The sequence below is a fragment of the Trachymyrmex cornetzi genome, unplaced genomic scaffold (assembly GCF_001594075.2).
Source record: "Trachymyrmex cornetzi isolate Tcor2-1 unplaced genomic scaffold, Tcor1.1 scaffold59, whole genome shotgun sequence".
Classification (NCBI taxonomy): Eukaryota; Metazoa; Arthropoda; class Insecta; order Hymenoptera; family Formicidae; genus Trachymyrmex; species Trachymyrmex cornetzi.
The window spans coordinates 804,965-819,193 of record NW_017299903.1 but is presented as its reverse complement, the minus strand read 5'-3'; the positions used below and the strand labels follow the sequence as shown (position 1 = coordinate 819,193).

The window sequence follows — 14,229 nt, the reverse complement described above, 5'->3', positions numbered from 1 at the left end:
CCCCCCCCCCCCCCCCCCCAATATAGACCTATAATATAAAATCCACTAATATAAAATCTATTTCTACGTACACAGCTTATTGCACATTACAAAACATGAAATAGAATCATCTATTAGTTTCTTAGTACACTTTACGCCTTTAGGCCGTCTGCCTGCGTTTACAAGCGTTAAAGCTAGGTAGGTCGTGTAGCCTAAAGCTGGAAACACAATAGACACAGGCAACAGGAAATAACGAGCCGTCCAATCAGAGCTTTGGGGTATAAGTTCGATGTTATATCCCAGAGCTCTGATTGGACTCAAAAACAAAATTTCCTCGTTATTCCCTGTTGCCTGTGCCTATTGCCTGTGTCTATTGTGTTTCCAGCTTAAGAGAGGTCAGGGATCTTGAAAAAGAGGTTACAATATGTCAGATAAGGACAGATGAATGCGTTTGAGCGATAACCTCTAAGCGAGGTTATAAGTATTTACTGTCGTGTTTAGGTTAGATTTAGAGTATAGGTGGCGGCCTAAACGTAGGGTGTAAACTAGGCCATTGCTTTCTCGTATGAATACTTGTGCAAAAAGTGTTAGAATACGTGATAGGCAAAACGTGACGACAATACCTGGAGAAACTAATCGAGTTGATCAATTGGCCGAATTGTGCAATTATAATTTGTTAATTTTCTTTTTGCCCGAAATCTCGGAATGATTTCTAACCTCTTTGATACAGGTTTTACTTATTTACTTGTAACTATCTATCTCTTTCTTTTTTTCACACTCGTTTTCTGACAATGTACAAAGCCAATGTACAAGCTATCCGAAGAATACCGAGTGGACCAAAGTGAAGAACCAATCAGAAGTTGTGTCCGCTTTCGCCAAACTCTGATTATAGGATCTCTAGAACTATCGACTACATTGTAGAATCAGCTTAATGCTTAATATCTCGGTTCGAGGCCGACCCCACGGCCCCACGGTTTTTCTTACAGATTCTTTCGTTTCGTGTAAAAACGCGTCAAATTAGCCTAATTTTATCAAAATCGGAGGTGAGGACCGTATTCTAAATAAATACCAAAAATATTTTATCTAAATAAAAAAATTTTTTTCCTAAATCTGTTTTATGACAAGTTAATTTATATTTATTAGAATTTATTTCAATTTATTTTAGGATAAGCAGAAGGTAAGTTAATGAAAAATAGAGATTTTTGTTTTTGAATCTTTAACTGTTGTGTATAATGGTTTGAATTACATTTGTTAAGTGCAACTAACAAAAAGAATTACTTTTAAAAAATAGGCTTTATTTGGCTTTTATAATCGCGATTAGGATAGAATTACCCACACAGCATGTAATATTGAGATTATAATTTGCAATGCAATAATACGTAAATGCTACTAAGATATTATAATTGCGATATATCACAATGTAATATTGCAATAATTTTGTTGAGATATTATAATGTGATATATCCTTCTGTAATATTGCTAAATATTGCAATATGATAGATCGGACTGAAGTATTACCGCAATATCATTTAAATATTGCAGTACGACATATCGCAACAGTATTATGCAAATATTGCAATGTGATATATCGCATTGTAATATTACCGCAATATTATTCAATGGTTGCAATGTAGTATACTGCATTGTAATATTACAGCAATATCGTCCAATTATTACATTGCAGTTTATTGCATTGCAATATTACTGCAACAGCGTTGAAATATTACGATACATTTTATCGCAGTGTCCTCTTTCTAAGATATGAATAGTACTATGTTGTGATTTATTGTTGAATAAATATTAAGTATTATATATAAATGTAAACAAATATTAGGCATATAGTTTGAACATAACTCACAATGGATACAAATAAAGCTGTTTGTATCTTATATCTTATTTGTATCTATTACAGTTATATGTAATATTCATTTACAATTTTTTTATTTGTCCAATGTTTAATATTTTTCTTCTGTTCTTAATTTTTGTTATTATGCGCGGGGCCAAATAATACATCATGGAAATATATGTACAAGTCAATGTTCCAACATTTGCCGTTCAAAATACAATATAATAGTAACGAAGGTTTAAAAAATGAAGTAAAACGTTTATGAATTTTTATTTTAAACAATGGTCTTTGAGATATATTGGTTTAAATATGACTATCCCTACAGTACGAAATATTGCAGCAATATTGTGACATTTTAATAATGCGCAATATTACAAAAATTGCAGCAGTATTGCTGTAATATTAAATTTTTTATATTTTATTGAATATATTACAACAGTATTGAAAAATATTTTGTAGAAAATATTGCAATTTACTATTGCAATATTTTCTACAAAATTAACCCTTACCGTACAAGCTACAATTTGGTGCCATCCATCATACAAACGTGGGTCACTAGAATCCGTTCGTTTTTTCATCTATGCAGAATGATTCAAAAAATCTCTAAAAATTCACCAACATATATTCCACTTTCTACAATAAATACTAGAATTTCATTTTGGAAAATAATAAAATAGTATAATATAATTTATAATTACCGTAAGACTCATAAGTTGGGAAAAAGTGGCATTTGATTTAAAAAATTATAACTTTTCATAATAAATGAATATAAAAAAATGACTCCATGGTTTTGTAGTTTAGATATGAAGTTTTGAAAACAAAAAATACTAGAACTTCAAATTCTACAAAAAGTTGAATTATTTGAGCTCATGAATATGAATAATTTTTAACAAGGGACAAATAGAAAAAATTAAGTTAAAATATACATTTTTTTATTTTGTTGTAAAATGTATTTTTTAATGAAGAAAGAAAAATGTAAACACATATTTAGATAAATATGTAAAGAAAAGCGTGACTCGCCTCTCCAACTCCATTTTGTCTTCAAAAAATAAATAATTCTTTTAGAAAATAATTTTTTTAATGAAAACAAACATTCAGACAATAATTTAGAGTGAAAATAGAATACTCATAATGATTTTGATACAATTTTTATTTTTCACAAAAAGCATCCTTTGTATACTTACGTGAGTCACTAGCATCTCAGGTCAACTTGAACTGCACGCCAGTCACAGGTAGATTGACGGCCGAAGTCGCCCCGCCGCGCACAGGTCTCTCCCACCACAAACTTTTTTTACTGGGAGATAACAAGCGGATTTATCGAGTTGCAAGAAACTTGCACGAACAGGAAATCGCTTGGTCATTAGTGACCCATACTTGTAGGATAAAGGTTAAAATTACAATATTTTGCAATATTGTAGCAATTATATTTTCAATAAAATATTATAATTTTAATAATGCAGCAATATCGCTGCAATTTTTGTAATATTGTACATTATTGAAATATTGCTGCAATACTGTTGCAATATTTTATGCTGAAGAAATAAGTACGCGGCCACAAGAGGCTACTCGTAAGAAGAGTCTTCGAATGTTTTTTTATCATAACTTTATCATACGCACTTTAGAGTGTAATATTAAACAATAATACTTAACAATTAATAAAACTGAATTAATTATTGTAATATATCATAATGTTGCAGCAATACTGCAGAAATATCACAGAAATATTCCTGCGATGAATTTTTTGCGGACATTTATTATTATAACAATATTTATACTATGTAATATTACTGCAGTATTACTACAGTACATAGAAATACTATCGCAATATTGCAAAATTAGCATAATATGTTGAAATATTGCCTAATATTAACAATAATATTACACAAATATCGCAGAAATATTTCTACGATGATTTTACGGCGGACACTTAATATTGCGTCGATATTTATACAATATTATTAACTTATTACCATGCAATATTACAGCAAATTTGTAATATTATTGCACGATTGCTACAATATTACATGCGCTGGATAAAGTGTAAAATTAATATTAAATTTTCTATTGTCTTATGAATACTACAGACTGTGTTTGAGATGTTTATATGGAATACATTGGTTTTTATATACGTTTCTAAAATAAAACTAAAATAATATAATCTTTTGTATTGAGTGCATAATAGAAACCGTTCTCTTTTTTGTCTCATATTTGAATCCACTAAAAAGGAAGGATATGAGGTTGGTACAATCGTGTTTTCAATTACAAAGCACACGACACTTACATATAAGCACCGGACACCTCTACAATCAAGCACACTTTATTGCAGAAAAATCTAACATTATAGAATGTTATTCTATATTTCGATTATATTCCTATATTTGCTCAATACTTGTTACATTAATAATGCTGCCAATGTTATCTGATATTTGCCTTTTGAATATATGCCTTAGTAATTAAATCGTTTGAAAATATAAATACAATATACAAAATTTAAACGGTATTATTTTTAAGAAATCAATATATTATAGGCTCAGAAATTTAAAAAACGAAATAATTCAAAAGGACTACGAGCCAAGAAGGATTGTCGTACTATAAATTTAACAATAAAATATATTTTTCAAAGTTACAAACGTTTCGACTCACATCGAGTCATCTTCAGTGTGCATACATCAAATCAGTCATGGTAAATCTCAGATTTTCGTGGCTAATGTGAACGAGCTATATATCCATTTTGTTCTCCTCAATTGACTTAACATTAATTAATGTCTATTACAAAAACCAATATTGCAATAATGTAAAAAAGTTTTTAAACCAATAATTTTACAATATTAGCAATAAGTAAATGCATACTTGAGGAGGAAACAAGCATACATTGACAAAGAAATAAATCTCAAGTAGACAGTTTGACAGATACATTTCAAATGAAAATGACTGATATGAATCGACAAGGAAAAACCACAAAGGGGGGGGAGGGATTAATTTTGATGGAACGGGGGAAAAAAGAAATGGCTGGAGGACTAGAATCAGGAAGAGGATAACAAGTCAAAGATCGGTAGATATGAATCTGAGAGTAATTTGGTATCGCTTTGTTTATTTAAGCCATATTGTTTTTTTATGTAGATCATCTCTGAAACTGATCTTTTTGTATACGATGTTTCATTATCAATATTTTAACTTTTCATTCCAATTAAATTCATGATTGTACTGTAATCTATGACTAGAAACGACAGAAGGAGATTTATTTTTTTTATTGATGTCTGAAATATGTTCTTTTACTCTAGTATCCAACTGTCTTTTAGTTTAGCCAATATAAGATGCAATCATGACAAGTTATCTTATAAGCCACGTCGTGCATCTTTGGATATAATTCATCTTTTCCTCTTTTTATAAATCTTTTTGAGGTGTTTGGAATGGAATATACTATTTTTTTAACAGCTTTTCGTGCTATCGGTACAAAACTTTCAGAGATGGTCTTAACATAAGGTATTGTAAAAAATTTATTTTTAATACTTATTAAATTCGAGGTAAAATGTTCGTATAAATCAGGTTTATGGATAAATATTTTAGTCTGGTATATTATGGATATTAGAAAAAATGAAAGGAAGAAGGTAACTATATTTTATACCAATAAAATTTTAATAGCTTCTATATTTTTTTTTATGGTAGTGTGGATGGGATAATAAAAGTATTTTGTCAGTCATCCCAAAAATGATACCTCTTTTATGGGATATTGAATGTTGGAAATGTATTGATATTATTTTTGTTCCTTTAGGGCGGTTCAGAGGGTCAATCATCAATGGATCCCCAACTAGAGCGTCAAGTGGAAACTATTAGAAACTTAGTAGATTCTTATATGAAGATTGTCACGAAAACTACTCGCGACCTGGTTCCAAAGACAATTATGCATCTTATTATTAATAACGGTAAGGATTTCATCAATGGGGAACTGTTGGCACATCTTTACGCAAGTGGCGATCAGGTAAAACATTATGTTAATATGATATGTATTGCGTTTTTATACGACAGTCATTGCAAAATCCATTTTTTTTTTTTAAGATTTTATATAATATTAAAGTTATATACAATAATTTCAATGAATCGATTAATAAAGACTCCTTAATAATAAAATCATAAAATGTACAAAAAACAATGGGTATTAGAAGTCAGTGTTGGAAATTAATTGCGCAAAAAAACTATAAATAACAAAAATTTTGTACGTTTCGACTCCGTTTGGTATTCAGCACAATAAATAATAAATAATAAATTAAATAATAATAAATATTAATTAGCAGGCAATGAGAGCATACACAGCGCGGTACTTGAAGTACAATTCATAAAATATATTTACTATAATTTTACATTACTGTACTTGTTGATAAAAAATTTCTTTAATTGACTTTATGTAACATTACATATTTGACTTCCACATGGATAGTATCTTAAAGTAATATGTCTATAATTTATTTCTATATATTGTAACATAATACGTTGCGCTTCAAATTGTGATCTGCAAAGACGGAGTTATCAGTTATCATAATGGAAATGCGTTTCCACGATATTGTGGTTTAATTATTTATTATTTATTATTATTGTGCTGAAAATAGCTTAAAACGGTGCCGAAACGTACAAAATTTTCGTTATCTCTATAGTTTTTTTGCGCAATTGATTTCCAGCGCTGACTCCTAATGCCCATTGTTTTTTGTACATTTTTATGATTTTATTATTAAAGATTTTATAAATTAATTTTTCCCACAATTAATATTTCCTAATCAACCAATGATGAAATAAATAATCTGACAATATTTAATAATCCTGTAAGTGCACTTTGCTTTTCCTTTCATCCTTCTTTTTTTCGAGCATTTGGATCAAGAAAAATATGTTTATCATTTTTAAATACAATAAATTTAATTTTACTTTTGACTATATTAAAATTTTGAATATTGTTCTTGCCAAGATTGGCAAAGTTATTTTGTAAAAATAATTAATTACCGTTACAAGATATCAACTCTAAAAAATAACAAGTTGCAGTTACTTAAAAAATAACTTTTCTATTATTTTTTAGTTATTTTTTGTTATGATTACAGAACAATGTAGATAATATTTTGATATTGCTAGAACTAGAGAGAAAAATTGATTTACGTTTTTACATGTTATATAATTTTATTTAAGAAATAGAAATTGTTAAGCTAGAAATGGGTAGAAAAACGTAAGGCAGTAAGATGTAAGCAGTAAGCGAATCGGTCAAATCATAGTAAAAAATGTAAGACGGTAATTTTATATTTTCTACTGTGATTGTCGCTTTGTTTATTGCTTACATCTATCTTACGATATTTATACAGATAATTTGTTTTTATGGACCGTCTACAATGAGAGTAATAAGTAGTAAGCTGTAAAAAATTGATCAATCATAATCGATTATTCTTTTCACATTCGATTGTAATGTCACTTTCTCACGGTTTATAACCTACTATATCATATTACTTTTATTGTAAACGGCCCTTCAGGGATAAGGTTTGTACATTAGATATTGATAATAAGCAAGATTAAATTGTCAAATTATTAATGTAATATTCTTATAGATAATTAGCTTATGAGAAATAAAGGATTTACAGTGAATATTAACAATAAGCAAAATTAAATTACTGTTTGTCTTCTGAACGTTGCGTTTGTCTTCTACGCAACCAGCGGCAGTAACGCAACTATTCAGATTCTAATCAGTTATTACATTAAATTGACAAATTAGTTTAAAATGTGCAAAGTAGCTGTAAAAGTAACTCAAATTAGTTAATTGTTACTAAAAGAAATGTAACTAAGTTACAGTTACAACTGGAAAAAATAGAACAAAGTTAAGTTAAAGATTGAAAGTAACTTTAACTTACAAACTAGTTGCTTCTCAACCCTGGTTCTAGCATTTATGTATCTGATTTTTTTCTATACGTTTTTATATTTTTATATTTTTATCTGAAAAACATTTATAAAGCATATATACAATTATAGGCTTCAATGATGGAAGAATCTCCTGAAGAAGCGCAGAAACGAGAGGAAATGTTACGCATGTATCATGCATGCAAAGAAGCTCTTCGCATCATTGGAGATGTCTCTATGGCCACAGTTTCAACTCCAGTACCACCACCCGTGAAGAACGATTGGCTGATATCCGGCGACAACCCAAGGTAACCCTTATGTTATTCCTAAAATGGTCTATCGCGCATTTTACTAATTTATCATCCTTACATTTTGTACCGTCTGCTTTGCCATACATTTGAACACCGTTGAAACAGTCTTGGGTAAGATTTTTTACATATGACGTATTTATCTTTATTTTTTTCTAATTAATTGTATTATCGAGAAGAAAAATGCGATCATTTTGTTGTACAAAACATCACGTTCTTATTGCGCATGCTTTTCTTATTAGTAGATTTTTCTGAGTACTGATATTCTTATAAAAATATTAAGCTAGATTAGAATACCATTAGAATTTAATCATTTATCAACATCAATTTAATCAATCAATATTTCATATCTTCAATTTCAACTATTTTATTGTTTATATCTTTGAATAATAATATTAAAAAATTATATAGACTATGTTATACATTCGAAGATTTTATGCGTTAACTTGTTTGTATATATTATTTGAATCTTTCTTTTTGTTTTGGATGAACATGTTTGAAGCACTCAAATGATACAGAAGTTGATTAAAACTGATTGTAAATGTATTATACATTTTAGATTATCGCCACCATCTCCTGGTGGTCCAAGACGTGGAGTGACACAGCCACCACCTATTTCTAGCTCTCGAGCACCACCACCAGTACCTGGAAGCGGCCGGCCAGCACCAGCCATTCCTAATAGACCTGGTCCAGGCGGACCACCACCAACGCGAGCTAATCCTGGCCTACCTCCACCTATGATACCATCGTGAGTACAATATAATTTTTTAGTACATAGAACTTAAAAAATTCTACGAAAATTCTAATTAAATCAGAAAAAAAACCTTTCAAATCGTATATCGCGATTTTAACGTTCTATTGATCGCAATTCTTTCTAAGCTAATCTACGTACAAATTTTATGCCGCACAATAACGCTCCTTGTTGATTGTGTGTTCGAAATATAATGATACAACAATAACGATGTAAAAGTGGTATACAATCGTAAATGTAAAATTTGCGGCTTTCTTTGAGAATCTTGCTCGAGTATATTAAACAGTAGCTTTTGTGCTGGGGCTTTTAGATGCTAACTTCCCTTTCTATTGCAGGCGCCGACAATAAGTCTTCGCACTAACTCGCCTATTCGCTACTAATCAATACCGTATCCGTTGCATTATAGATAGTGTATATTTTACACAAAACACAATATTTCTCTCTTTCCTAATGTTATCGTCATTGTCTACATATATTATGAGAAATTACATGATCAATGTTAATTAAGTAGGAGTGTGAAAATAACACGAAAATTATTCTAATTATATAAGTCCTGCACTTTTTTGTGTTTCCGGAATCTGATTGAGCTTCCCAATGTCGAACCATTCCTCTAGTATATTTCACCTACGTATAACACAACAACGACGTATTTTTAAGTGATTAAGATTTGAGAAAGGATAAGAGTAATTATATTTTTCCTCTATGATATTATTTCTATTTATTTAAATTTATATTGCGTGAATGTTTATAATAATTTTTATCTTAATATATTTATATACATATCGTATATATATTTTTTTATATATGTATAGTATTGTTTTTGGCACGAAGATTAATACAGCCCTAATTGTAGTTGTAGGTTTAACGCCACTAGTAGTAAAATCTATAATACTATAATAAATATTTTCAAAAATACAATATCTTCTTGTTCTTAGAAAATGAAAATATATATACATAGTCGAATCATACATGTTCAATTGTAAATTATCTTTATGAAGATGTATATCATATATGTATATACCGTTGAAATTATTGTCAAATAAAGGACTTTACGTTCTTATAGCAGATAGATAATTTATTTACTTACTAACAGCATGACATTTTGGCAAAATGCGACTAAATTTAAAAAATGACTTCGAAATCTATTAATTATCCATCAGTCGTATTTATCATCGATACATTTGTATAAAATCTAAGATATATACATACGTCTTTTAATATAATTTCAAAACTTTTTAAACGCATAAGCACTTCTACTTTATATGCCTTTTATTATCCAAAATATTTTATATGAAGACTAATAATCCGAAACTTGTCAATTACTAATTGTGGACAAATATGTCGGTGCCTGCATTACGATTTATCAAAAGTAACAAAATAGCATATATTATAATTATGTATTTATAAATGTGTGTGTGTGGGGGGTGGGTGGAAGAATTTAGTCTAACAGCTTAAAAGTTGCCTTTGAATATTGAACAAACATAGTATCGTTATTATAAAACATTTTTGTAACTGCTGTTATAAATAGAGCCCGGATTAAAGTTCTGAAATTGTATCAACCGTAGCTAGCTTTCCTCACTTCATTCCCCCACCGCTGTGGCACCGTCGTGCTGTTATTTCCCACATCGCGCGCCAGGCAAATGGAAATGGGGAGAATCATGAGAAACGCGTTATGATCAACTCGAATCGGTACATCGATTGGTGGCTAATCCAGGTTCTAGTTATAAAGCTATATACCGTTAATGTTACTTCATCTTGGCTACACATTTAAAAAGGCATTATGCACGCTTTCATAAACAAGACACGCATCATAAGTTAACATTTAGCAACATTAAACGTATGATGTATGTCCCTAAAACCAATTGCAAGAGTGAGATCAGTAGTCAAAGTTGGGTATCCGTGATGTGTTTAGTCGAGGGGGTGGTCTACAGCAGAGGATAACGCAAGCTGCGACACAGGCTGCGACACAGGCTGCTGTGAACGAGCTGATGGATGCGTTCAAGATCAAGTAAATAAATGTTCCTAGTTTTTCGGATTTATACCCTTAATAACATAATGTATATGGGTATCCATTTAAGTTGCGCAGAAAGTAGATTGGTAGACTGTTCAGGGTTGAGAATGAACTAATATTCCTTTTGAATAGATCTTTATATAATAACATAATTCCGCAAAATAATTAATTTATTCCTATCTCATTTTCTCTGTGTCTTCCTCTTTTGCATGGTGTTCTATGAATTTAATTAATGGTTATCCTTTTGGAATTAAATCTGTATATACACATACATATATATGTGTGTACGTAACATATTTGTATTGCGTTATATTTTTATGTTGAAAACAATCTCATAAAAATATATCTGTATTATATGTATAAGTACAATGAATATAAATATTAATATAAATATATATATATATATATATATATATATACATATACATATATATTTATATACGTAAATATTATATCTATCTTGTTCAGTACTTCATATTATCTTTAATGTCTTAAAAGATTTGATTATGATATTTTCCAAAATCATTAGTTCAAAATTAAACAATAAAATTTTAAACTTCAGAACTGGAATCAAAGTATGACAGTCAGAAAAAATGTTATGAATTGAAATAAATAAATATATATATGCATATATGTGTAAAAAAAGAACAAAGTAGATTTTAGCATAGAATTAGCACAGTTAATCCGATTTCATAATTATTTTCACGTTGTGTGAAAGTGTGAAAACTAATAAATAATCTTGTTAGCGAAATATTATGGATTTTTTTCTAAAATAATGTTTGTATCCAGTGAATCCATCCTGGAAAGTCTACCAGAATTTGATAATATGATTAACAGCTTAATTTTGCGCATTGATTATATAAAGTATCGTTGAAGAGCGAGTTTGATATAAATATTGTGACATTATCATGTCGACTGCATCCGACATATACTTGAATTGTAGTATTGAAGAAAATATCAACCACACCATTAGCAGTGATAAGATAGATGAGAAAATGTCATGCTGTTGGGAAAGTATGTAACTAAAACTCACGAATGTATATCCAACTTGTTCTGAACAAAATTCTTTAACGACAAAAGCATACTACACAGAATCATCATAAAATTTCTCTGTTTCTCTCTATTTCCTACAACGTTTGTTACTTTTTTCTCTTATAATTATTTAAAAAATATATATGCCATATATGTATATTATATAAGAAAATGAAAGATACTTCATAATATTTACGAGATATAAACAAGAAAAAAATGTGCTCAGACATAGGATGTGATATAGCGTAGAATGCTTCAAGGATTTTATATAAAAATCCGGAGTCATAAAATCCCCTTTCTCTTCTCTTTCTCTTTCTATCCCATCCCTTCTCTCCTATTCCTTCTATCTATCCTCTTCTCTCCCCATCTCTCTCTTTCTCTCTCTGAATAGTCTAAACTAACAATATATAGGCACGATGTGCCTACTGAGTATAATGGTGATCAATACCATGTACATTGTATAATGAGTGTACATCATATTCGGCAAGCGCATCCAGGAGCGACGTTGTATTATTTATAGTTACTTTCTCGAAGAGAGCTTCCTGATTATGCTTGCGGTTTAATATATGTATATACGATGACTTGTAATTAGGTACTCTTGCCTATTTGCAAAGCAACGACGTGCTTCAAGATTGTATAGTACACGTTCTTGCATGAAATATTTATGACATTTGGGAAAAATAGTGTATTAAATAGTATGGCACAAGCTTATTTTATTATGTATGTATTGTATATATAAAATTCGTAATACTTTCTGTAAAGCTTGTGTGCTACTATATACTGGGTGACTTATGCTTTCATTTCGAATACGTTTACGCAGTGACCCAGGAGAAACTCGAAAGGAGGTAATCGAAGTGCAATTAAAAAAAGAATATTTTTCGTTACATTAGAACGTTGAATGTCTTCTTAAATAATGAATTTAGAAAAACACCGGCAGCTGAAGACTCGTATCTTCCGTGTCATTGCGTATTCTCCGACTGTCATAGTGACATTATGTGACTGTCATTAATGAACAAGAAAAAATCTATAAACTTCGCATACAGTCACAAGTATTAACATGTAGGACATTTCTTCATTGAAATTGTCAATATTCATAAGGCCTAATAATATTTCTTAGTACACACATACGTAACCATTTACTTCAATTTTATTTTATCTAATGGTAGTATAATTCTTTAACCATGCGCATTTTTTACTTCGTGTTTCAATTAATTACTTTGCTGTTAATTTGTTCTCGAATTTATTAAAATTTGTCGCTCTTTTTGAAGTATGTCGGATTAATTATACATGGTTTTGCGTATCATTAAGGTCTCAAAAAGCGAAGATATTACAGTCGTAGTTTAAATATAATAACAAAGTTCCGGAATACTAAAATTGATGTCATATGTTGCATTTGGCGTAGAATGCATCAGAAACATCAACACGAAAAAGATTCCGCAGCCACAAAGTGCACTATTGTAATGTTATTGTACAGTATAACTTGTATACAGATGTGCGTGTATATGGTAATATGTCACACACGCGCGCGTGCGCGTATACGCACGCACATTTATCCTTTTGAAGCAATGTTAGAATTGAATAAGCGTCGATATAACAAGAGTAATGCAGTTAAATTAAATTATTAAAATCACCGTGCTTTATTATATACATTACAAAAATATATCCATAGATTTGTTTAGCAACGTATTTCACACTCGATCGATAGACTCGTAACAATTTTTTCTTATGAAATGATCATTTTTGCACTAGCGAATTATTAATGCATAACAATGAGGTTATTAGAGGCTTCTTTATAAGGTGTTGTGTAGCTTTTTAATCGGGCATATTATGCACTGTGTGCACTTACCGCACCGAATATTGCTAATTAAACATTTAATTGAAACGTTAAATTAAATATTTAGATGTCGATTTAATTGCGTATGAATATTCTACCTCTTCTGAGTGCACTATTTATATTTATTTTTAAAAGACGAAAAAAGTGGGCCGAAAAATTAAATCAGAGTTATTGAAATCTATACGATGTATTAGGGTAGAATAAATATGTGTAAGTATTCTGTGTTTTATGGAATAGATCAGAGCGAAAAAAACTCTCGTTTTATATATTTCCGTGAAATTGCATTATTGTACTTGTAGTAATTCGCATCGTAATATTATAAAAGTTATATAAACCATTAAGTTTATACATATTTAAGGGGATCCTAAAGATAATTAGTCATATTGTAAATAACACTTACACAGATAATTTATGTGTTACTGACACATCACTACATCAATATCTCACCCCAAAAAAAATATTCTGCCGTTTAGCGGTTCCGTATTAATGTCAGAGGATTTTCTATTTATACAGGGTGTCAATTATGTACCGGGACGGTCAAATATTTCGACAACTTCCAACATTAAAAAAAAACGCTGAAACACGTGAAACGATTTTTCAAAA

At 29.9% G+C, this 14,229-nt stretch overlaps 1 protein-coding gene and 1 long non-coding RNA gene across 13 annotated transcripts in view; one reads left to right on the top strand and one right to left on the bottom strand.

Annotated features, from left to right (window-relative positions):
• Positions 1-5,061, bottom strand: part of LOC108766431 (uncharacterized) — a 12,293-nt gene extending 7,232 nt beyond the window's left edge. Inside the window, exon 1 of the long non-coding RNA XR_001940371.1 lies at positions 5,051-5,061. This is a non-coding gene — a long non-coding RNA (uncharacterized LOC108766431). The remainder of the gene's footprint in view (positions 1-5,050) is intronic.
• shi (dynamin-1 shibire) overlaps positions 1-14,229 on the top strand; it is a 100,730-nt gene that overhangs the window by 64,162 nt on the left and 22,339 nt on the right. For 2 of the 12 annotated variants that reach the window (XM_018515711.1, XM_018515717.1), the window contains 6 exons: positions 4,051-4,062; positions 5,598-5,804; positions 7,823-7,998; positions 8,107-8,112; positions 8,558-8,746; positions 10,662-10,757. In XM_018515711.1, the coding sequence (XP_018371213.1) occupies positions 4,051-4,062; positions 5,598-5,804; positions 7,823-7,998; positions 8,107-8,112; positions 8,558-8,746; positions 10,662-10,757 (686 nt within the window). Of the gene's footprint in view, positions 1-1,144; positions 1,157-4,050; positions 4,063-5,597; positions 5,805-7,822; positions 7,999-8,106; positions 8,113-8,557; positions 8,747-9,084; positions 9,422-10,661; positions 10,758-14,229 lie in introns of those variants that run through there. The other 10 variants (XM_018515714.1, XM_018515718.1, XM_018515716.1 and 7 more) reach the window with 8 other exon arrangements.